General features: G+C 37.0%; 1 protein-coding gene across 3 annotated transcripts in view; it reads right to left on the bottom strand.

The window, feature by feature from the left end:
- Positions 1-2,659: 2,659 nt before the first annotated feature.
- Positions 2,660-25,612, bottom strand: part of arhgef37 (Rho guanine nucleotide exchange factor (GEF) 37) — a 105,721-nt gene continuing 82,768 nt past the window's right edge. For 2 of the 3 annotated variants that reach the window (XM_073921857.1, XM_073921858.1), the window contains exon 13: positions 20,486-21,448. In XM_073921857.1, the coding sequence (XP_073777958.1) occupies positions 21,434-21,448 (15 nt within the window). In that variant the 3' untranslated portion in view covers positions 20,486-21,433. Of the gene's footprint in view, positions 4,382-20,485; positions 21,449-25,612 lie in introns of those variants that run through there. The other variant, XM_073921854.1, reaches the window with a different exon arrangement.

Here is a 25,612-nt window from a genome sequence, read left to right as displayed (position 1 = left end):
TTTATTTTTAGAGGAAATTATTATTATTATTATTATTATTATTATTAGGTCTGAAGAAAGCCTTCTTTATTCATGATTTTCTAGATTGACATGCTGTCTAAAATGGTCCGATAAAGTTTGCTGATATTGGTGCTTTTTTGATCCAAATTTTCTGTTGGAAATATAAATTAACCGAAAACACATTAAAATGAAATAAATCCATTATTTTTTTAGATTTTTAAAGTGAGTAAATACACTGAAACTACAACATTTATGTAAGAAATAATTAACAATGAGCGGTTGAATTATTCCAAAAATATTGCATAAGTGGGTGTTTATTTTCTTTTCTTCCACGTATACCACAATACCACACCTGACACTGTTCAGATGTTTTATTTCAAAACATTTGCCAGTTTTTTTGTCCTCTAACTACTTGTTCAGTACTAGTTTCTTAACACTGTAATGGCAAGAATTTTAGCGTTCAAGTCTTCACCACACAGAATTATTGTAGTGTAATTTTTACATTTGAAGTTTAATTGAGAGAACAAAAAAAAAACATTTTAACAATAATTCAATTAAAACATGTGACCCTCATGGACCACAATATTTTATATTTAATTATTTAGCAGAAATACAAGTGTTTTAGTATCTGGAAATGGAGGGTAAACAAATCATAATTCTGAGAAAATCATGTTTTAAGTTATCTAAATTAAGTTCTCGTGTTTACAGTAGGTTGTTTACAAAATATTTTAAATAGAAGATTATCTTTTTTATTATTCTAAATGATGAAAAATCTTTGAACAATACAGTGTATTTTTGGAAATTGTCAAAAGTATACTGTACAGCATAAGACTGGTTTAGTGGTCCAGGATCACATAAATTATATAAGATAGACCTGGCTCTATATCAAAATGAAAGCTTATGATAATAGTTTAATGCATTAAAATATATCTAAACAATTAGTGTGATTACCCTGCAACAGTAGACTCATTGATTGGCTGCTCTTGTCAACTGCAGTTTTACTAGTCACTCCGGTTTTTAATAGTTTCAAGTAACCTACTCAGTATCATGAATCAAAATGTATTACCAATCAAGTCATTTTATTCAGACTGACACCCAGCAAGCCTGCTTAAGAAACTGATTAACACCAAAGACATAAATCTTATTGCCATTAAGAGTTAAACTGTCTGAATTGCATGTAAATGAATGCATTAGAATTGACAAGTCCTCGAAGGACTATAAAAACTTCTCAATCAAATCAGAAATCACCCCAAGGCCCAATCAGTCTATTGAACTGTGTGCTGACTAGCCGGCTATCGACCAAACACATGCTGTTTGAAGGTTTGAGGTCAAAGCGAAAGTTTGATTTCAACTATGCCTCCTTGACAACACTCATAAACAAATAAAATCACACATATGCACTTAGACACTTAATCGATAAAACAGATCATGCTAATACGTAGAGCAAACTAATGAACAAATACATGTAGTAAGTGAAAGAAAGCAACAGATGCAATGCAAACAAACATCCAGTGACATTCAGGCTTTTTTATAGTGGGGAACATCAAGAGTGTTACTTAAGCCAAACAAGCCCACCTTCTATAAGAGCGTGAAAGGTCACGGGAGGGATTTGACAGCACAGAGCGTCTGGTGGGTGTCTCTGACAGCTGTCACACTGGAGGAGTTTGGTCTGTGTTGGAGTTTTCAGTCAAGAGAAGAGTCCATTTCATCAGTTGTATCATTTCATTGATTATGCCCTGATGTATGGAGGTCAACAGCATTGTGCCTTTAGCTGCAGTTGTCCAAGGACAGCAATCAATAGAATTCACACATTGTTTTCCGACATTAAGGCATGCATGGTTTTTTTTGGTGTGTGTTTTGTGGTGATCAATAGAGTAGCATGTTGCTTATGCTAGAGTCTTTGGACACTGCATCTTTCACCATGCTTTATGACATGAAGGTGATTTAATGGGGGCTTCCATGTGAATAGACAGAGCACTGACAGGAGACAAATCACAGAGCACACTTGCTTATGCACTGAGGGCTGTGGCAAAGAATTTATGAAGATTGTCATGTTGGAACATTGGGTTCAGTTTCAGAATGACACTTTCAGAGTCCCAAAGTTGTGAAATGCCCTGTTGTGGTATTCATTCTAGAAAGGCTGATTTGCAATTTTAACTACTTAACAGTGGCCTTCATTTGGCCAATCTCATTATGTTCACTCAAATAGAATAGGAAAACTGCATTGCAGTGGTAAATTATTTGTTTTAATCCCAACAAATCCTTTGAGAAACCTTGGGGGGAAAAATACTGGCAACCAAAGTCAGCATGTTTCCTGACAGCATGTAATTTCTGGAGACAACATCAGACACACTCAATATTGATCAGACTGAGCTATTTTAGCATCTTAGTCTTAGTTGTGTCCATGTAAACAAATCCTTACACACTGCATATGGAGCGATGTCAAAGTCAATTCACATCAAGAACTATAATTATAAAGATTACCTTAGCATCCAACAAGAAATGTGATTTATTATAAGTGCATGCAGAGCTTTGTTGTCCCTCACTTTTACATGTATTCTGAATGGCTTGCTGTCAATGTTATTATTTAGCTAAAGTATATAATAGATTTATTTAAAATGAAATCAATTAAGTACGTCATTTATTTTTTTTATTTTTTACACACTCTGAATAAATGATCAGTTTATCTGGAATTACATATTTAAATTTTTTTAATTATTTGCGTAGAATGTAGACCTGAAATAACAATGTTGTCTTTTTTCCATGAAATACGTGTCTCAATACATCTTTTTACACATATAGTCATGTTAGACAACACAATATCAATGATTTAAATTAAGAAGTTACCCAGCAAGCATTTTTTGTTTTTTAAAAGATGTCTAATAGATGTCTAATAAACGTCTAAACATAGTTGTCTTGGCTAAAACAAGGTTAAATTTGGTCTGTCAGTGAAGATCTAATATAGGCCAAAACTTGACTAGTCATCAAATAAACAGAAATGAATGACTACACATATAAAGTCTGTCTAATCTGTCTATTTGACGACTAGTCTAGTTTTGGGCTATTCTTAGATATTAGATTTCCACTGACAGCCCACGTTTAGCCTTGATTTAGCTAAGCTCTCTACGCTTAGATGTCTATTAGACGTACTTTAAACACAAAATTCATTCACAGCAATGGAAAACATTTGTTATTTTGACCAGCTGTCAATTTCCAGATATAAATACTAAATATTTTAAAAGAAATGTTACCAGACCGTTATATTACAGAATAAATCATTTTTCTCAAACTTATACTTTATCATATAACTAAAATAAATCAGAAAATCAAGTGGTTTGTTTATTTAATTATGTATTTAGCTGTAAATAGTACTAATTAGCATTTTGCATATTTTTAATATTGGCAGATATTCACTTTCTTGCTGATTGTTCACTTTGCTGAATGTTCACTTTAACCTTCAAGACCAAGCTGATCCTGCTTCAGAACTACTGAAGCATTTAACTACAGAAATATGTGACTTCATTATATCCTGAAGGCTAAAGTCTAACTCTCTGAACAACTGTGTCACAATGTGCAACTGAGTATGCAGCAGTTCCGAGCAATCTGAACTACAAGGCATAGTTCAAAAAAAAGCAGTGTTGTGATTGGATGAAATGCCCGGGACACTACAGATATGCAAAGCATGCAAGCAGATCATGCTGTGATTGGCCGGGGCGCCTCCTGTCTCTGTGCATAGTAGGAGAAGGAGTGAGTGGAGTAAAGCAGGCTGCATTAGAGCCTCGCTTCCCCAAGCAAACACGTGCAAGCTCGTCACATGACTCTCTGGGCGCCTGACTATGCATAGTGCTTACGCTTGCCTTGTCGGTTAGATGAAAAGACAGGGATGATTGCATAGGTGAAAGTTGAAAGGAAAATTGCCTAATCTTATACAAACACTCATTGAGCAAAGGTTATGATTTGAGTTGGCTGATGTTTACATATGCATTTTAAAATATATAAAGAATAGGAAAATATCCTAAAATAAAGTTTAAAATACCTGTGTGTTCACTGTATGTATATTAATTTTATACACATATATTTAATCTAATATACAAACACCCTATGAGTAAAGATTATGATTTGAGTTTGCTGGCTGTATGTACATGAGATAAATATACTGTATAGAGAAATGTAGATAGTGGGGTTTGGTAGTACTTTCTCTTAACTGGTAAACATTTTTAGCATATTCTTAATGGAACATAAACCGTTTTCCATTTATTAGTGTAGTGCTTTAATCTGAAGTATTACCAAACACATGTTATCTGTTATTGGATTAACCATACCTGAGTGATATACGTCTGAAATATTGATTGAGAGCATCTCTGTTGTTGCATACATTGATCTAGGACACACAGACACGCACACACATACACGGAAACACATACACACACACGCACGCACGCATGCACACACACGCATACACGCACACACAAACACACACAAACACACACACACACAAAACCAGAAAGAATGTGTTATCTTTCCTTGGCAGAATTAAAATGTAGAGTTTCAACAAGATGCTTGACAGGAACAAGATAAAAGGCCAAAATAAGATTTGACAATCCAAATGCTTCAGTTTTATCTATTAACTGGAATTCCCCATATGAAAACAAGGGGTTGCTTTGGACAAAGGATAGAGGCCTTTTCTTTCTGGGGTCTGTGGGCGATTGACCTGCGGGGCAATGTGCACTGGTTTGAGTATGTCTGAGCCTTAGTCATCACCACACGTGTGTACACTGCTGCATGTGTGGCATTCCATCACTAAACCTACTAGAGTCTTTAAAGACACACCCATCAATGCCTTCACAACCCCAACAACTTATTATTTTGCTATTCTGTTGCATTGTGTTTGTGAACTAGGCTATGGAAAATACCTAGCAACTGGCTTCTTTCCATTTGCATGCTTTACACTTGTCCATGTGCAAGACATACAGTGCATCTGGAAAGTATTCATAGCGCTTCACTTTCTCCGCATTTTTTCTGTTACAGCCTTATTTCAAATAGGATTAAATACATTTTTTTCCTCAAAATTCTTCACACAATACCCCATAATGACAATGTAAAAAATATATTTTTTAATTGTTGCAAATTTATTAAAAAAAAAAAAAAATGAAAATAATAAGTATTTACAGCCTTTGCTCAATACAGTACTTTGTTGAAGCACCTTTGGCAGTAATTACAGCCTCAAGTTTTTGTGAAGCCACTCCATTGATATTTTGGCGGTGTGCTTTGGGTCACTGTCCTGATGGAAGATGAAACATCGCCCCAGTCTGAGGTCAAGAGCACTGTGAAGCAGGTTTTCATTTAGGATGTCTCTTTACATTGCTGCATTTATCTTTCCCTCTATCCTGACTAGTCTTCCAGTTCCTGCTGCTGAAAAACATCCCCACAGCATGATGCTGCCACCACCATGCTTCACTATAGTGATGGTATTAGCCTGGTGATGTGTGGTGCCTGGTTTTCTCCAAACGTAATGCCTGGCATTTACTCTAAAGAGTTCAATCTTAGTCTCATCATACCAGAGAATTTTGTTTCTGATGGTCTGAGAGTCCTTCAGATGCCTTTTAAAAATTCCAGGTAGGGAGTGGCTTCCGTCTGGTCACTCTGCCATAAAGACTTGATTGGTGGATTACTGCACAAGTGGTTGTCCTTCTGTAAGGTTTTACTCTCTCCACAGACAGAGTGTCCTTCGGGTTATTGATCACCTCTCTGACTAAGGCCCTTCTCCCTGATCACTCAGCTTAGATGGCCGGCCAGCTCTAGGAAGAGTCCTCCATCATCACTTATGGATGATGGAGGCCACTATACTTATTGTAACTTTCAGAGCAGCATTTTTCTGTAACCTTCCCCAGCCCTGTGCCTCTCCAACGTCTACAGACAATTCCTTTGTCTTCATGCTTGGTTTGTACTTTGACATGCCTTGTCAACCCTGGGACCTTATATACAGTAGACAGGTGTGTGCCTTTTCAAATCATGTCCACCGAGCTGAATTTACCACAGGTGAACTCTAAGTAAGCTTCTGAAATATCTCAAGAATGATCAGTGGTAACAGAAAGTACCTGAGGTCAATTTAGAGATGTGATTATTCAGGTTTTTTATTTTTAATAATTTTGCAACAACAAAAAAAAAATAATCACATTGTCATTATGGGGTATTGCGTGTAGAATTTTGAGAAAATAAATTAATCCATTTTGGAATAAGGCTGTAACATAAACGAATGTTGAAAAAGTGAAGCACTATGAATACTCTCCGGATGCACTGTATGTCTTGCCCATGAACAAGTGTAAAGCATGCAGATGGAAAGAAGCCAGTTGCTAGGGATTGTAACTGATCATTATGACTTTCATTGAAAAACTGAACAACCATGACTTGTAACAATGTACTATGGTAACAATTTTATAAAATGTAATGTTTGTAAAATGTTACAAACCATTGGAAGCAGCATGCTACATGTTTTGTAGTACCACTGCTATGCTGATTTCAGTCTTGGGGTTCTTTTAAGAGTTGTTGGCATGAGACTGTTTAAGTGACTGTTTAAGAGAACGAGATGCCTATCATGGTCTGCCAAGATCTAAAAGACTCGCTGTTCCAGCACACCAAGAGAAGATGCCAGCTGAGTTTGCTGCATGCTACAATCTAGTAAGGTCACCCCAGTCAGTCATCCCTTGGGTCTCTTGTCCACCCAAGCATTTAATAATAAATGAGTATGAAGAAGAGTTTCCTTTTTAATGGATTTAAGTGACTGGAACAGCTTTATTCGAACAGCTAACAATCTTTTAACGGGCCATATGCACAGCTAGTTTTTTTCAGCCAATGATAAACTTCCCGTGAAAGCTGTATGTGACTATTTTCAATTTCATAAGGATCCTTTTACAGCATCGATGTTGTAATGTAATTAAAATATAATTCTTTGAATAGACTTAAAAGTTAACATTTTGGTTGTTAAAGCATAAAAAGGGACGAAAGATCATTTAAACGCAGGCGCCGTCATTAGCAGTAGGCTAGTGCAGAAATGTAATTAAACATGGGGTTAAAATTAATTTCCATATTTTAAAGACATGGTGTGGAAAAATATAATTTAATGCAGTGCTTCTTATTTAGTCTGACACCACCTTTATATCATATCTCAGCCAGGCAGTGAAGATCGCTGTTTGTTTAAAGAAATCAGATCTTAAACACTGCGATTTTGTACGGGATGACAATTAGCTGACTGTGTGCATATACCAAATTGTATACATTTTATTATTATACTGTAGCTGATCCCAGGGACTTCTCCCAATAGCTGCCTGCCATTTTGAAATAGTCACATCAGACAGAGTTGATTTGGGTCTCAGCTGGGTCTTTGTTTTGTGGAGGATCTAGTGTTATCAGGGCATGAGAGAGGTTGAGCTATAGTCTGTGCTGATAGCCCACCTGCTGAAACGCTGAGTGCAGAGCCAGATGCCGCCCAGCCAAAGTAGGCCAGATTTGTATTGGAACCAATGTGCAGTCGTATGTTCCTCCATTCTCACTCTGTACAGCCCAGCACTATGTTACTTGGCCTCCCCCGAGACACCTTGATTTATGGCCATAAGCACCAAGAGGGACAAATAGCTCTAATCTCAACAGCACCGTTTCACAAGCTCAGTGACAAACACATTTAGAAATATTGGGAAAATGCTTAACAATCAGAGTCATAAACATTGATCTAGTTCAATGTGATGAAAGACCTTGAATTGCAAGCGGTTGAAGACAAGCTTACAAACACTTGTTCGCATGTATAAGTGCACCACATGATAGAGCCCACAGAGGATGCAATAATGTGCATTTTGTAGGACATTATATGAGTTCAACAGACCATCACCTTAGAAAGAGAACAGACGGTGAAACATGGCAAGAGCGGGGAAAGGGTTTTTTTTTTTTTTTTTTTTTTACATTTCAGCAATCTTTGGAAGCCCGGGGGCATATCTGGAGATATCATGGGCATATCTTGACATTTACACGATGGAAAATTATCAACAGACAGAGCTTGAAGGAAGGCTAAACAGTGCAAAGGGAGTCTCTCTCCACATGTGACACTCACACCAATTCCGCTTTGCTCACAACCAAGCAGTAGGATCACATCAGTCACAGTCTTCCAGTATCCACCATCACACTTTCAAACACATTTAGCTCAAATGGACTATGTAAATGAATTTCACACAATAGCCAGTGATTACCCATTTGCTTGGTCGCTTTGAGCCAGTTCTAACAGGATGACTGCAGACTGATGGAAGGCACTGACCCCTAGCCTTTTTCTTTCTCTTCACCTCTCGGCACTTCTCTGCCACACTGGAGCCAAGAGACGTGGGATTCGATAACCTTACCGCCTTATCGCAGAAGCACACTCCCCTGGTGCTGAATCCGAAGGTAATTGAATCATGCACAGGGTTATTTGTCTGATTGTGAATGGCATTTAAAAGGGGACAGTCAGGTGATGACTAGGTGTGCGGGCTTTCTCTCTCTCAAAGATGCTCTTGGTCCAATCTCTGCTGCAGTGGTTAGTCATATGGGGATTATACAACAGCAACAACTCACTTCATTCCACCTTGTGCTCACCAAGCAGAAAAATGGAGCTAAATATAAATGCAGACGGCAGCATCAGAAAGGTCAACAATAGATTGAATGTAATGAAGATTATCACATGTGACTTACGTGAACGTGACTAACTTGCAACGTTTAACGCAGACGAAGGATGGGAATCATGGATTCTTTCATAACTCTGTTACGTAAGAGGCTTCACAGCTTAGTTTTTCCCTAAAGATGATCTTTCTTCCCATTCGCTTCAAAGCAAAATTTCCAACTGCTACAACTCCCTCCTTCGTAACCCATTTCACTGTGACTGAAAATACACAAGGGTTTGTTACCTGCATCACGCCATTTGGTTAACTCCACAAGATAACGTTTGAAATATCTTATAGATTTAATCTCTGCATTATGATCCCATGTGACCCGTATAATCCTTAACAACCAAAACAAAGCCGTTCATCCTTTTTTCAGCATGGCACTCTCACATGCTGTCACTGTTTTCACTAAATGTCTAAACCCTAGCAACTTTATCAACAGAACAATATTGCAGCTGCTAGACTTGCTCATCGGGGCACAAGGTTATTGTAGTTAATAAAAACGAAAACTAGAATTGAAAAAACATTTTCGTTAACTGAATTAAAAATAAAATTGAGTTTTTTTTAAAAACTGAAACTACCTGAAACTGTATTGTATACATACAAAACCAACTGAAGCTAACTAAAACCAAAGCAAAAATATCATTCGTTTATATCTTTGTAAATGTATTTAATACACACTGTAAGCCTTTTAGAAGTAAATCTATTTACTTCACGCTGCCAGGTGTTTGACCGTACAGTACCTCAGAGTCTGTGATGCCATTGGCCAGATCAAGCCTGGCCTCCTCCAGTCATCCTCATTGTTGCTCTCATGACAAATACAATGGCTGGACATGACAGCAGCACGGTGACAATATTAAAACACAACCCAAGCAGACCATTAAAAGCATCAATTTAGCACATTTGTGCCCAATAATGGGTTTTATTTCTGTATTTGTGATTGCGATCTTGAACTAATCGTTCTTTTTTACCAGACCAGAATCATTTGAGGCAAATCGCGTCTCTAGTAGCGTTAAACACTTATCCACAAACTACTTACTTTTACATGCCTGATACCCCCTTCTGACTCGAAAACAACCAATAAATACTGAGTTATTCAGTAGTTAGAACAATAAATTGAGATGACTGATAATACTGTGCATGCGTGATTCAATCAAACACAAACAGTACATGACTGCCTGCTAAGACTGAACTAAACGAGAGGATCTGGCAAAAACATAAGTTTATTTCATAACAGAAATTCGTAGTGGAATTTAAATAAGTGAATCATGCTTCAGTTGAGTTGCAAAACATTATTGTTAAAAAAATTTCAGATCATGGTTATGTTTTAACTGACTAAAATTATGATTGCTGACTACATATTTTTGATATGTTGTGCCCAAACTTGGGAGGATTGTCACAAAAGATCTGGTTATTTTACTACTGGCTGCTATCCTGTGGGCTGTTGTATTTAAATTTGAGGAGATGGTATCTTTGGTTTTATACAATATTTATTCTGCTGATTTTGAATCTTAAACCTAACAAATATCCTAATTTCCAAAAAAAAAAAAAAAAAAACACGACAAAAAAAAAACTAAAACTAATACTGAAACTACTATTACTAAACTAAAACGAGGCAATTTCCAAATATAAAAACGAGTAAATCTACCTCTAAAAACTAATTACAACAAACTGAATTCGAAAACAAAAAAAAAGTCCAAATGAAATAAATCTGAAACTACTAAAAAATCCAAAACTATTACAACCTTGCCAGGGCACTTATTGAGCAGAACTGATCAGCATGTTGAAATGACAAACTGATGGGCATCCTTTGGGACTAGTATATACTAACGCCTGGGACGTAGATGTTTCGCTTCATTGACAAAACCAATGCAATTAAGAATGGGTCACTGTTCTTGTTTCTCCATATGGGGAAAGACATCTCATGCAATGTCAGTGTCTTTGATTTCCTCTGATGTCCCTCTCTCTCAACAGCTGTTGTTGGATGTGGACCAGAACACCAGCTTACTAAGTCTGCTTAATGTAAGCACAGCTCCGCAGGGTAGGGGGAGGATCTTCGGATTCAACCATAGATTCATCCAGCCCAGAGGATGTCAGTCATCACAACATAATTAATGTGTATTTGCTCATCTGTTAATGTACATTTGGTGACCTCTCGCTGTTCTCTCTTTAAATTTGCCAGAGAGGATGGATTGGTGGCTAGTGGATGATGGGAGAGAAAGAAGTAGAGGCAATAGAAAGATGCTAATAAAACATACAGCAAACAGATAAGGATTAGTGGTACACCATATTACTGGATTTTGTATATTCGCAATTCAGACAAAGCTTTGCCCAGCAGAACTCTTTGTGACCTGCTGCTATGAGATGAGAGCTTTTGCAATTACACAAAGATTATACAGCACATGAACCACTGAGAAATCCCCAACCACTTACAATGCTTGCACAAAAAAAAAATGATATTACAAAAAAAAGGAGTTTTGGTTTGGACATTTCATAAAAAGCAAAGCCAAAGTGATCGAGAAGAGAAGTAGGAGTTTCCCTCTTGAGGGAAGTGTGAGAATCAATCAAGCTGAGACAGGTCTATGACAACACATTCCCACAAGACAAGGAAATGAATCCTGATTCATCAGTGGAGGAGGAAGTGCAGCAGGTTCAGGCAAGATCATCCCTGCAACGCAGACATGGTTGTCTAATACTTTAGTAGATACATTCATCTTCCTGTCTCTTCCTTTTGGTCAAGAATAACACTGAAAGAAGGAACATAATTCTACAGTCTTTTTTTCTGGTTTTGTAAAACAGGATGGAGACAATACACATGGAAAACTTCCAGTGGTGGAAAGAGTACTGAAAAAATCATACTCATGTAAAAGTACTATTACTTGCCCAAAATATAGTGCAAGTAAATTTATCTGTTGTAAATGTTGCTCAAAGTAGGAGTAAAAAGTAGCCCTTTCAAAAATATAGAGTAGTGAGTATTACGCTGTCTTTGGGTCAATGCATTTAAAGATTTTGGATATCTTCTTGGATAGTTTTTAAGGCTTTTAAAACATTTTGCTGCCTTTATAAAGCGCCCATGTCCTGAGGTTGTTCAGTATGATGTGATTAACGTAATATGTGCAAGTTGATTGGACAGGAATCACAGGACCGATTTTTCTTCTCAGCCAATCCCCATAGACAAGAAAAAACAAAGTAGTGACTGCAGTTTGGAGGAAAATAGCAGAAGTAAAAGTACAAATACTGCAGTAAAATATACTCAAATGAAAGTAAAACTACACATTTTTACCACTACTTAGTAAATTACAATTGCTACTCAAAGTAATTTGAGTGTTTGTAATTTGTAACTTCACATCACTGCAGACTTAACAGAAATTATAGTTTTTTTTTTTTTTTTACTAAAGCAGATCTTGACATGCATTTAAGTTAGCTTTGACCTCTAGTCACTGTGATAGAGACTGAGGCCCAACCTTTTTCAAGAACTGTAAAGCCAGAGTTTATCCTCAATATAACTGAATACTTATCACAGTTCAAAGGACTACACATTCTTAGTAATGATAAAATAAGTATAAATAGTTATTGTTAAAGACCAAAGGGTAGATTATTGTGCCAATAAAGACTTTTTACATCACCTTTAACTAGCTATCTGATGTTCACAATATCTACAGTAATAAAAAAGAAACCAAAGTGAGAATCGAACTAATCGCGCAATAATCTAACCTTAATATTATATACTAAGCTTAAAAGGGATAGCGTGAAGATGGACTGGATGAGCAAATATTTGGTAAAACAAACATTTTGTAACTTCATTTTTCTGCATTGATTGAATGACAATTTGTACTGTGTGTACTATGAACATATGAAGAGTTTAAATGCAAAACCTCTAAATGCCGCCTAAAGTTTTCCTCTCAAACTAGAATTTTTAATCAAGCTTCTGTGTGTATGTTAAGTAATATCACAATTATGTCAAAGTATAAGACCTTTTCATGGTCTTAAAAGTGAAATATCTCAACATAAACAAAGGAGGTTGAGAAAACTTTTCATTTTTAATGGCACTTAGAGGTCTTTGCATCTGAACTCTTCATCAGTAGTCATCATTTAATGTGGAACAAAAAAAAAAATTCAAAGTCCTAAAACAAGATTGGGTTTTGTTCAATAGTTTTAGGACAACTTATAAACAATGTACTTTTTCTCCACTGAAATTTTCTGTGCTCGTTTATAATTTGTCCAGGTGAAGGTATCTAGTTTTGGAACTGCCTGTTGAACAAATTGGCTTGTAATTCTAATAATTGTACTGCATGTATTACAGGTTATTTGTAATTGAATTGTTGCTGTCTTCATCCTATTTTTTTTTGCACCTTGTTCTTATTTGAATTATCTCTGAGGTGGCATCGACATTGTGGTGTGTATTTATTTATTCTCTGAGGGGATCCAAGGACAGTGTCAGTTTGGCCATGTTCTGCAGTTTTCAAGACTGCCAAGTTCTCTGCTGCCCTCCACACCTTGCAACCTCGTTGACTCGAAATGTTTGCATACATTATCTTATCTATCCTGACTAAATCAATCTGGTGATAAGTGCTAAGGCATTGAGGAAATGCTGCACACATCACAAGCAAAAACAAGTCATAAAAAAGCTTTTGGTTATCGTGTACAAAGAAATTGGAGCGAACGAAATGCATCCAAGACGCTGATCTAATTCCTTTTCATCTGCAGATCATTATTCACTAATGCTTCACTGCTTTCTGGATGAATACTTTGCTGAATGTCTAATTAAGAAATCATTTCACATGGAAGTCTGGAACTAATGGACACTTGTGAAGGTAGTGACAGGAAACGTGGATTGTTTGAAACTCTGTTGACCTCAGAGTTCAGGGATTGGGTGTCACAGGAACTGCACTTGCATTTTTTACGACAGCTCCAAACCACAACTGTCAGATTCTTTCAGTTCAAAAAGGATCAAATTGAGATTTAAGAAAGCTCTTGTAGGCTTTTTGTTCATTTAGTAATCCTCCCTGGCTGAGGTAGGTCAAAGGTCAGCTGGCTTGGTCATGCTGCACAAGAAAAAAAAAGCATCTGTCAGCAACCCATGCTCAAAACACTCTCATTACTCAAGGACAACTGCCACAAGTGGAAGGTTAGTTCCACACGAATGGCCCAACATTCCAGTAGTGTCGCTCCGTGTCTGAGAGTCAGCTGCTCGGCCAGGGTGACCTCCAAGCACCATTTCCATCAGAGCACCGCCCGTTTCCTGGGTCACATGTGGCTGTCCTTTTTCAGCAGCGTCTACATTCAGGATCTCGGTTTCGGAACAACCCTCTTCTTCCCCCGAAGTGCCATCTCTGTTTCTCCCCAAGGAAAAGCCTTGAGAAAGACTCTCGTTTAGGTCAATGAAGGAGCAGCCCACAGATCAATGGCTATGTTCAGTCACATGGGGAGGGGAATACCGGTGGAGATGATAAGTTTCCATGTAATTACATGGCAAGGCCGTTTCAAGGCCACTTAGACCCTTTTTCACTGCGCCTCTGAAGGAATCAGCATGCATTCTGATGCTCTAAAGCAGGTGCTTTATCAGGACACTGCTGTATGCTGCACAAACACATGATGCAGAATGCAGCAGAAGAACACTGCATCATTTTCTCACACGCATTTTGCTAGGGTGCACATATGAAAAGGATTAATATGAAATCTTTTTGTAATCAATTATTATTTACAGAGAATACATGTAGAATTAGGCAGCATGGTGGCACAGCAGGTAGTGCTGCAAAAAGGTAGCTGATTCGAGCCCTAGCTGGGTCAGTTGGCATTTCTGTGAGGAGTTTGATGTTCTCCGCATGTTCGCGTGGGTTTTCTCTGGGTGCCCTGGTTTCCCCCATAAGACCAAAGGCATGACCTATAGGAAAATTTTGTGAGCTGAATTATCCGTAGTGTATGTGTCTATGTCCAGGTCCAGGTTGTAGGTTGAGCTTTGGGTTAACCAACATGGTGCAGCTAAATATTAGTTTCGATATAAATGGCCCTGGGAGTAAGTATAATTCAGAAACCTTGATGTTACAGAAATTAGTGGCATTAAAGTAATAGTTTACCTAAAAATGCTGTCATTTACTAACCCACCTCCTGTTCCTAACTTGTTTGAGTTTCTTTCTTCTGTTAAACACAATATATTTTTAAAAGATTGTTGGTTAACCGGTATCCCATAGTACTATGAAAGTCAGTGGTTACCAGTATTCTTCAAATTAAAATGTATTTTTTAAAGTGAAGATTTGTAACACATTCAGGTTGAATTGTTAGTAAATTTTCATTTTGGGTAAACTATTCATTTAAACGACACCTATTTTACCCATTTTTCAAGCTTTAAGAAAAGTTGTTTGTGTCTCCAAAGTGTGTCTGTAAAGTTTCAGCTCAAAACATCCGTCAGATTATTTATAATACATTTCAGAAGCCTGTAGATTTCAGCTCTGAGCATCTTGTAGCTGTTTTTGTTGCCTTTGCCTTTAATGCTGGTTTTCTGAGTGTACCTCAGTCTCTGGCTATGTCAGAACATTTGTGAGAAATACTACAGTAAGAACTTTCCCAATGATTATTTGATGTATTTGTTATAGGGTTTTTAAGCCCTTTCGATAAGTCACACACAATTTTGTTACAAAGTTCATGCACACACTGGATTCACATTTATCTTTGCACTTATTTTGCATGGCAATTGTGACAGGACACACATTAATATCCACTGCTGTATGGATATCCATTATGTTAATGTACAAAATAAACCTGATTTAACATCCACAAACCGGGATTTAAGCATCTTCTTATAATCTTAGTGACATGTGCCTGTGGTAATAACAAAGTAAAATAGCTGTAATTCATTACAAACATGCACTGTTTTAAAAAGGTTGTAAAGTTGTGAAACTTATTCTTGATCACATTTAATGATGATCGATGATCACAGAGAGCTGAACAGTCTTATTGATATGATATGATTACTACATTTTACTATGGAGACATGTTATTACAGGCGAGGCAGTGGCGCAGTAGGTAGTGCTGTGGCCTCACAGCAAGAAGGTCGCTGGTTTGAGCCTCGGCTCAGTTGGCATTTCTGTGTGGAGTTTGCATGTTCTCCGTGCATTCGCGTGGGTTTCCTCTGGGTGCTCCGGTTTCCCCCACAGTCCAAAGACATGCTGTACAGGTAAATTGGGTAGGCTAAAGTGTATGTGTGTGTGGATGTTTCCTAGAGATGGGTTGTGGCTGGAAGGGCATCCACTGCGTAAAAACTTGCTGGATAAGTTTGCGGTTAATTCTGCTGTGGCGACCCCGGATGAATGACATGTTCTTACTCTGCTGTCAATTAAACCGGTGGGCAGAAAAACGACACTTTTACGTGTTGTTGCAGTGGGCTTTAAAATGGGATGGGATTTGTATTCTTTTTTTCAACATCAGGAAATAAAAAAAGAGATTTATTGTCGTTCTATCACCCCACTATAACCTTGGCTCACATTTGAATTCACGCATATGTAGCATACAATAATGTGATTTAATTAATCATTTAATTAATCTTTTGAGCAACATACTCACAACAAATGTCTTTTCTGTTCTGTGTCATAAGTAGGTTTGCAAATACCTTTGCAATGTAATGCTGTTAATAAACATTGTGACAACATCCATCTTGCTAAGAATGCCATTTATATGAATATGCTAAGACAGTATTGGTGAAATGTTATGTCTGGGTTGGACCTGGTAAAATGTGTGCTTTTAACAACCCTGCAAGTTGAATTAAAGCATCAATAAATGATAAACTTGTCATGATGGAAATTAGAAATACACGAAGGCAATGATTTATTTTGATGGTTTGAGTATTGAGTCTGCTTAATATCTGTTGATACTGCTGCTTCAACAGACATTTACCTGACCATAAGAAACATTGCAAGAACATGTCAACTTACACTAACCCTAACCCCAATCCCAATCCCAACCCAACAGTCTACTTATATTTATAAAAGTCTTATCCAATGATCAAGAGTATAATTATAAATTTACCATCCACATAATAAATTATATAAAATGCTAACTAATGATATCTAATGCATCAACCTCTGCGAACAAGCCATAATTATGAGTTTTAGACCATCAGATTATTATGAAACACCAAATTCTACATGCCTTACAGCTGTACTTTTCCAACCAACCATGTGACTAACCAGAACCACTCGCCAACTTTCCGGAATATTTGGACAGTTGGAGTGCAGGAATTCAAAACAAGAGCGTGGAATCCTCACAGCCACGCCCCCAAGCCACTCCCCCTCCACTCTCCCATGTTATCATAACACCACGCAAAGATTAAATCCAACTCTGTTTGTTTAAAATATACACACAGATGAGTGGAAAACAGACCTCACATGATCTGTAATCCTCCGCAGGTGTAACAGACCCATGCTGGTGTGCGGGTAAAGCCCACTTGAAGCAGCTGTGCTTGTGTTGGTTTGATGCGAGGACCTTACGGGGGTCCCATCTTGGTGCAAGAATGATCTGACGTGGACAGTTGAACCCATTCGCCAGAGATTTCAGTTGTTGACTTTGGCCTGTCTCAAACTGCGAGCGTAGCCGTGAACTATGAACCAAGCCGAACAGAAAAACATAGAACATGGAAAACACATGGAGTTGTACACACATGCACACAGCAGGTGGAACCAACAGATGCAGCTACATAAGATTAGCTCATAAAGTGGTGCTCTGGCAGTAACATGAGGAGATCAGAGCGTTAATGCGACTCATGCATCTCTCCGTCGCACGCATGCGGAGGGTGGAAAACACTCAGTGCATTTAACACAACAAGAATAGAGTGGTCTGAGCAGCTGGGTGTTTGGTGAGCAAGAGCGCCTCACGCTTCAGGTTCTGTTTAAAGTTTAAACACATCCAAGTGCCTGCAGTTTGGCTCCAGTCTGGCTGTTAATACACAGAGAACAGGACGGGGGTGGTTTCAGTAGGGATGTGCATGCGTGCCCATTGTCATGTCATGTGATCTGCTCTAGAAATAGCCGCCTGTCACAAAGGAGGAATGGATCCGTGTGCCCTCTCCGGTATGGTGGAAATACAACTCTCAAAGGTGAACCTCCACCAGCCCACCCCCCGCCCGTTCCCGAAATAACCCATGTAATATCAATGTCCCACAAACACTGCAAGACAGAAAAGAAAATGAGAGAGTGAGTGACGTGCCAGGAAAGAGCAGGAGGAGAGCCAATTTTGACCGGCTGATACGGTTTGAGACAGTAGATTCAGGCCTTGAATCATTTAGTACTGAAGTGGCGGATCAGGGAATGTGGTGTGTCTCTGCTGCATGTATGTTTGCAGTGTAGACCTGCAAACATGCGTGCAGCTGTGAATGTTTTATATGATCGGAGGAAAAGGGCAAGAGATGATGGCAAACTTGAGGAGATCACCGGCTGCTCGGATGATTTTGCTTTTTAGATTATTAAAAAGCTCGCTTTCTATCAGAGATTGGTCTGAAAGTAGAAATTTGAAGTTATTAGAGGTTTTGAAATTCTGTTTTGGTGTTAACACACTTAACAAATGCTGGGTTGTTTCATTCCCAAGTTTTGATCAACAATATTTTATCCATTTTTTTAATTATTTGAAAATGCAAGGCGACACAGTGGCGCAGTAGGTAGTGCTGTCGCCTCACAGCTAGAAGGTTGCTGGTTTCGAAGTTTGGCTGGGTCAGTTGGCATCTCTGTGTAGAAATGTTCTCCCCGCGTTCGCATGGGTTTCCTCCGGGTGCTCCGGATTCCCCCACAGTCCAAAGACATGCGGTTCAGGTGAATTGGGTAAGCTAAAATTGTTCGTAGTGTAAGTGTGTGAATGAGAGTGTATGAGTGTATGAGTGTTTCCCAGTGATGGGTTGCAGCTGGAAGGGTATCTGCTGCGTAAAACATGTGCTGGATAAGTTAGCGGTTCATTCCACTGTGGACTAAGCCAAAAAGAAAATGAATGAATAAATGAAAAATGTAAAACATTTTGACCTAAAAGTTGCATTTGTCCACATTTAATCCAAATTTCAGTCTCACTCAACATTTCCAAGACAATAAAAATTCTAAATAGAATTAAATCTTGCTTTATATAGCACAAATAATTTTTTTCAGCCCAAATTTGATTCAAATATCTATAAACAAAACCACTTTGTTCAAATTATAAATTAATGTTTTACCCAAATAACATTTTTAAAAATGAAACCATCAAATGTATATTCTATTAAATAATTTATGATAATTACTATTTTAGGTGACACGGTGGCTCAGTGGTTAGCACTGTCGCCTCACAGCAGGAAGGTCGCTGGTTCGAGCCTCGGCTGGGTCGGTGGGCATTTCTGTGTGGAGTTTGCATGTTCTTCTCTTGTGGGTTTCCCCTGAGGGCTCAGGTTTCCCCCACAGTCCAAGGACAGTGGTACAGGTGAAATGAATAAACTAAATTGGTTGTAGTGTATGAGTGTGTATGGATGTTTTTCAGTATTGGGTTGCAGCTGTAAGGGCATCCGCTGTGTAAAACATTTGCTGGATAAGTTGGTAGTACCACATTCCTGATGAATAAAGAGACTAAGCTGAATAAAAATGAATGAATGAATGATGGCAAACCTGAGCATATCACCGGCTACTCTTTTTTTTTTTTTTTTTGCTTTCCAGATGATTAAATAGTTTGACTTCCCACAGAGATTGGCCTGAAAGTAAAAATTTTAAGTTATTACAGGTTTTAAAAAATGTGTTTTGGTGTTAACACACTTAAATGCTGGGTTGTTTCATTCCCAAGTTTGGGTCAAACATATTTCATTCATTTTTATAATTATATTTTTAAAAATGACCCAAAATTTGCATTTATTCACATTAGAGCCAAATTTTAGTTTCACCCAACATTTCCAAGACAATAAAAAATAAAAAATATAATAAAATCTTGCTTTATATTGCACAAATAATATTTTTCAGCCCAAATTTGTTTAAAATATGGATAAACTAAAGCACTGTGTTCAAATTATAAATTAATATTTTTACCAAATTGTGTAAAGCATCATATTTATATACTATTAAATAATTTATAAATATTTTGAAAAGATTATTTCTGTTTTAGGTGGCACGGACATGCAGGAATAGGTGAATTGAGTAACTTAACTAAATTGGCTGTAGTGTATGAGAGTATGTGTAAATGAGTGTGTATGGATGTTTCCCAGAACTGAGTTGCAGGTGGGCAGGTATCCGCTGTGTAAAACATATGTTGGATAAGTTGGCAGTTCATTTCGCCGTGGTGACCACTGATGAATAAAGACACTAGGCCAAGGGAAAATGAATGAATGAATGAATGAACGAATTTTAATTTTTTAATCTTACCTTTACACATTAATCTATTTATCTACTCATAATCTTACATTCTCCTTGTTTTTATCATTATTTTATTATTATTATTATTATTATTATATAATTTTAAAAGTTACACATTGTTGAATGATATATAGGCAGATAAATATAAATATTTCAAAATTTTATATTTTTATTTATTTTTATTTATTTATAATAGCGTACTCAAACAATAATATTAAAATTAAATTGCAAGGTGATTATTTAGGATTTCACATAAATCAGCATGCCAAAAATAAATAATTTCCATTTCTTCATAGCAAATTAACTTGCAACTTGTCTGTTGCATAAAAATAATAGGTTAAATAACAAATTTAATTAACAAAGAAGTTAGATAATTATATTTGAAATAAAATGAAACCGAAAATGAAAGAACTGAAACCAGCTCTAATGTTTTCAAATAAAACTTGTTACACAATTGTTAGTCGCCAGGTCATTTGACACTTTTATTACCACACTCCCGCAAGATTCTGTTGTCATTACACAAAAAAGTTATCTTTTATTTATACACATGTAATATTTTCCCTGAGGCAATTTAAACCAAAATACATGATGACTCTCGATTAAACATATCTACAATGATAAATACTTACTGAGACATCAATAAACAGCAATAACACACAAAATTTCTGGGAATATACTTTGACGAAATAAACAGTGTGAGAAAAGCTTATAGTGCACCAGAAATGTCTAAACAAGTTTGATCCATGCATGCTTGAGACAGGCAGTACATTTACATAATCTATCGGCTTAAAGATATCGGCCTAATTTTGATATCGACCCGATAACGATGACATTAAAAATAGCATTTATCGGCCGATATATTTTGCATCCCTACTAAAAAGTTTCTGCATTCACTTAGGGTTAAATAAATGCACATTTGGAGGGAAAAAAACCTTTGAATTTGAAAAAAAAGATGAAAACAATCATTTCACAATGAAAAAAACTAGCTACTGGGGGAATAAATAGCAAATGAAACCAAAGCCTATAGCAATTTTTCTTTGTGATATTGAGACTCATTGCAAGTGTCCAGCTGCTGAACAAAAACACCCAAAGGCAGCAGCTTGTTAACACTCCAGCAAGTTTTCAACCTGCTAGATTCAATACTTTGCCTTTGCAGGCGAGCAGAGGGAGCAATGATGAGCCAGACAGACTGTGGGTGCAAAGTATATTTTAGTAGACTGTGGATGAGAGAGAAAGAGAGGGAGGCGGTGTCTCCATCTTTCTCTTTGCCCTCCCAGTGGAACGGATTCTGTCGGAACAGACTGTCCCTGCATTAGCTCAGTGCTGAACACTTCCAGCGAGCTTAGTGAGGAGCACAGCACAGCCCAGGCAACCCCAGTCACCTCAACACCTGCTGAAGGCTTCTCATTACACACAGCACACCTGCAAATCAGAAGGGAGTGCTTGCTGGAGGCCCAGAAGTTAGCATACACACAGAAGGCCACTTAGACAGTGCTTTGATTAACACTTCAATCACCGGAGAATAAAAATTAAGCTGTAATATGTAATTTTATATACTCTTCAATATTTTGGGTTCAGTAGTATCCATTTATTTATTATATATTAAAATAGAGCAATATACAGTTATTTGCCTTTCTGAGTTATTAGCCCCCTGGGGGCTCGTCCGGGATCTGAACCCAGGTCCTTTCGCATCCAAAGCAAAAATTATACTCCTAGCCCAAAGGTGTCAAAATCAGTTCCTGGAGGGCCACAGCTCTGCACAGTTTAGCTTTAACCCTAATTAAACTCACCTGATCAAACTAATTGAGTCCTTCAGGCTTGTTTTAAACCTCCAGGTAAATGTATTGAAACAGGGTTGAAACTAAACTGTGCAGGGCTGTGTTATGAATATGCAACTTTGCCCACACAACAATAGGCCTATATAAACACAACCATATTGACAACACTAAAAAGGTGCAACATACAAACAACCATATGATTTTTATAGTAATTTATTAATTTGTTTAATTTAATATTAACCTCAATTAATGAGGCTGGTGTTTTCAGACAAGTCCATTCCTGGGTTAATTTTAGAGACCGCCAATCAGCAATCATTCTCAATGTTTACTTGTGGTCTATATTTTTTCAATATTTTGGGTTCAGTGGTGTTCATCTATTTAATATATATTTAAAAAAAACAATATACAGTTATTTGCCTTTCTGAATTATTAGCCCCCTGTATATATTTTTGCAATATTTATGTTTAACGGAAAGATATTTTCAACACATTTCTAAACATAATAGTTTTAATAACTAATGTCTAATAACTGAGTTCTTTTATCTTTGCTATGACGCCAGTACATAATTGTTAGGTCCCTTGTTGGACCTGGTTTGCTGTGTCCTTATTCGCATACTATTCATTCTAAATAGTATTTGAAAATTAGAATATCCCAAATTGTAGTACGTTGAAAAGAGTATGCCAAAGGTACCCGGATGGTTTACTATCTCCATTTAAAATTCGAAGTGTAGAGGCGTCCATATTCTAACCGCTAATATTGCCCACAATACATTGTGTGTTGGACGTGAATTCGATTAGAACTACAAACACAAGTGGAAAGTGTAAATAAACTTCAAACATGATGGACGTGCGAGACCAACCGTCAAGTAGAGAGACTTCGGTAAAGATGATTGTATGAATGGTAACTAATATCTAGCCCACTGGAAAATAATGAAACAGTGTTTTCGGTGTTATATTTCATCTGCAACAACAACAATACAGAATTACCCAAAGACTTGAGGAGATTTCTCTGCATGAAAGACTTGCGCATAGAAGATTAACCTGCTGCTGCTTCTCAAATAAGGTAGGTAATTAGATATGAAAGAAATGTGGATGATGTGTGGATGATTGACAGGGCTTGCAACTAAGCAACATAATGATCTGACAACAAGGAAGTAGTATGTCCTAAAGCTTGCATACTCTTCTGTTACAGACTCAAACGTATATAATATTTTTTAGGGTGTAGAATGTGAATTGGGATGCAGCAGTTGTTTTTGTGAGCCTAGTAATCTGTGTGTTTGTCATCTCAACTGAGACCCATTATGTGCCAACTATAAAGAGCCCCACATTTGATGTGAGAAGGTAGTTCGATTAGCCAGACCCTCCTGTCTGTCATTGTGATTATTTTATTTTGTTTTGGATCATGAGCTCAGTTCACTATTATGCACACACTCTGCGCTCTGATATCCATTTGTACTTACTTTGGTTGCTTTTAATAGCCTTTGTTAATCAAGTCTTTTGTTGATAAATATTTTCTCTTTACAGTTTACCTGGTCCGCATTGTCTGTCTTATGTTACAATTTTGAACTGGTTGTAACATATGGGGGCTCATCAGGAATCTGAACCTGGGCCCTTTCGCATCCAAAGCAAGAATCATACTCCTAGCCCACAGGTGTCAAACTCAGTTTCTGGAGGGCCACAGCTCTGCACACTTTAGCTTTAAACCTAATTAACACACCTGATCAAACTAATTGAGTCCTTTAGGCTTGTTTTAAACCTCCAGGTAAATGTATTGAAACAGGGTTGAAACTAAACTGTGCAGGGATGCGGCCCTCCAGGAACTGAATTTGACACCCCTGCCCTAAACCAGAGGTTTCCAACTTTTTAGCCCATGACCTGTAAAAGAACAATGGCAGTGACTTGCGACCCCCAAATTCCTCTGATGTGGTTGTGAATATGAAAACTTTGCCTACACAACAATAGGCCTATATCATCACAAGTATATTGACCAATATATATAACACCAAAAAGTGCAACATTCTAACAACCATATGATTTTTATAGTAATTTATTAACAAGTTAAACTCTGCTGTTATTTCAGGATTTCTGCCTGGATTTTGCCTACCCAGATTTAAAAGCTTTCCAAATGCAAATGCAGAGGTTTAAATCGCAAAAAAAATTGGTATCATTTTAAAGAAAACCCTTTGAATTTTCATAAAACACTATTGAAAGGGTTTAAAATAACTGTATATGTTGTCTGTGTTATAATAAACACCTAAAAAAGAGGCTCCTTTTGTATTTTCTTTTTTATAAACTCAAAATGGAAAGTGTTCCTTTTAGGTTCTGTGTGGTCTGGCTTGCTGTAATTAATTTTGGTGGTTCCTGCACATGCCTGTAATCATAGGAAAAAAGAAAAATGTCTCTATTATAATCTATGCAAAAGTTATTGTATTCCAACTGACGAGAGGTGCTATACAAGCCACAGGGATTGATTGTTCTTTTATATTTCACTATTCTTTTGTTTGATCAAACATAATTCACTATGTTTGGACCATGTGAGACATATAAAAGGATTACTTATGCACATCACCTCAAAAACAGAGGAGAAATGGCCCTGAAGCACACAGCATAAGGTAAGAGATGACAGCTGTCTGTGCTATCTGGGGCTGCTTAGTGATCATAAATATTGTTTTCTTTTCTGCGCCATGGAACCGTATGAGCACCGGCAAGAGCTTTCATTTGAGCTATAACTTGCACATGTGTCATATGAAAAATATGAAAATGAACCAATGTAAAACACCTAGCTCTGGTTTCTAAAATACTGTGTATTTAGGTGTAAATAACTTTTGTACAGTAGCATAAAAACCAAAGTGATGCATATGTGCATAAAATATAGATTCTACACTTTCAAAGGAAACCACTTAAGGGGGTCTGGTGCAATGCTAGCCCTTTAAATCTGAAAGCGAAAGTCGATGACGTCACGTCAGTAACCAGTAATCAGGCAAGTCATTGTATGACAGTGGTGTGTTCTGTAGACAATCTGACAATTATTGACCTTAAAATGGTTTTAAAAAATGTAAAAACTGCTTTTATTCTAGCCGAAATAAAACAGATAAGACTTTCACCATAAGAAAAAATAGTATACAAATTTCTGTAAAAAAATCCTTTATCTGTTAAATATCACCTGACAAATATTTGAAGAAAACAAATCACAGGAGAGCAACTAATTTTGACTCCAACTGTATATATTTATTATTGTATCATTTTACAGTTGTACTGTATCTTTAGAGACTTAGTGAGATTACTAGACTTTTAATAACACAATGTCTAATGTGCTAATGACCACATGAATATCAGCACTGGCTTTAATCTGATTGAAAATGACTATTGGATTTTACAAGGTTCTATATGAGTACTGTCTGAGGTAATAATGCAACCACTACAGACCCCTAAACCTTGAGTGTGCATTGTTTTCTTATAAGTCCACAGACTGGAGACGGTTGAAGACTCACAACTTGTTTTTCAAGATATTTGTCAGGTATTTGTCCTTTACCCAGTACCTTTATTGAATCACTAGTGAGAAATCTCATGTAAATTGTTTTTATTGATTAAACAGCACAGCACTGACAACTTTTTCTGGTGTTTTTGACAGCATGAGGAAATCTGTGCTTTCCTTAAAAATATATAATTTGGAGTAAAAAAAAAAAAGTAATAATTTGTATTTTATATTTTTTGCATTATTAGTGTGATCTTAAGGTCTTTTGCTGTTTGCAACTGTAATGACCTTTGGAATACCTGAAATAATTAGGTAAAGAGATACTACATCCTTC

This window comes from Danio rerio, chromosome 14, assembly GCF_049306965.1.
Source record: "Danio rerio strain Tuebingen ecotype United States chromosome 14, GRCz12tu, whole genome shotgun sequence".
Taxonomy (NCBI): domain Eukaryota; kingdom Metazoa; phylum Chordata; class Actinopteri; order Cypriniformes; family Danionidae; genus Danio; species Danio rerio.
The sequence above is the reverse complement of the archived record's forward strand: the minus strand, read 5'-3'. Positions and strand labels throughout refer to the sequence as shown.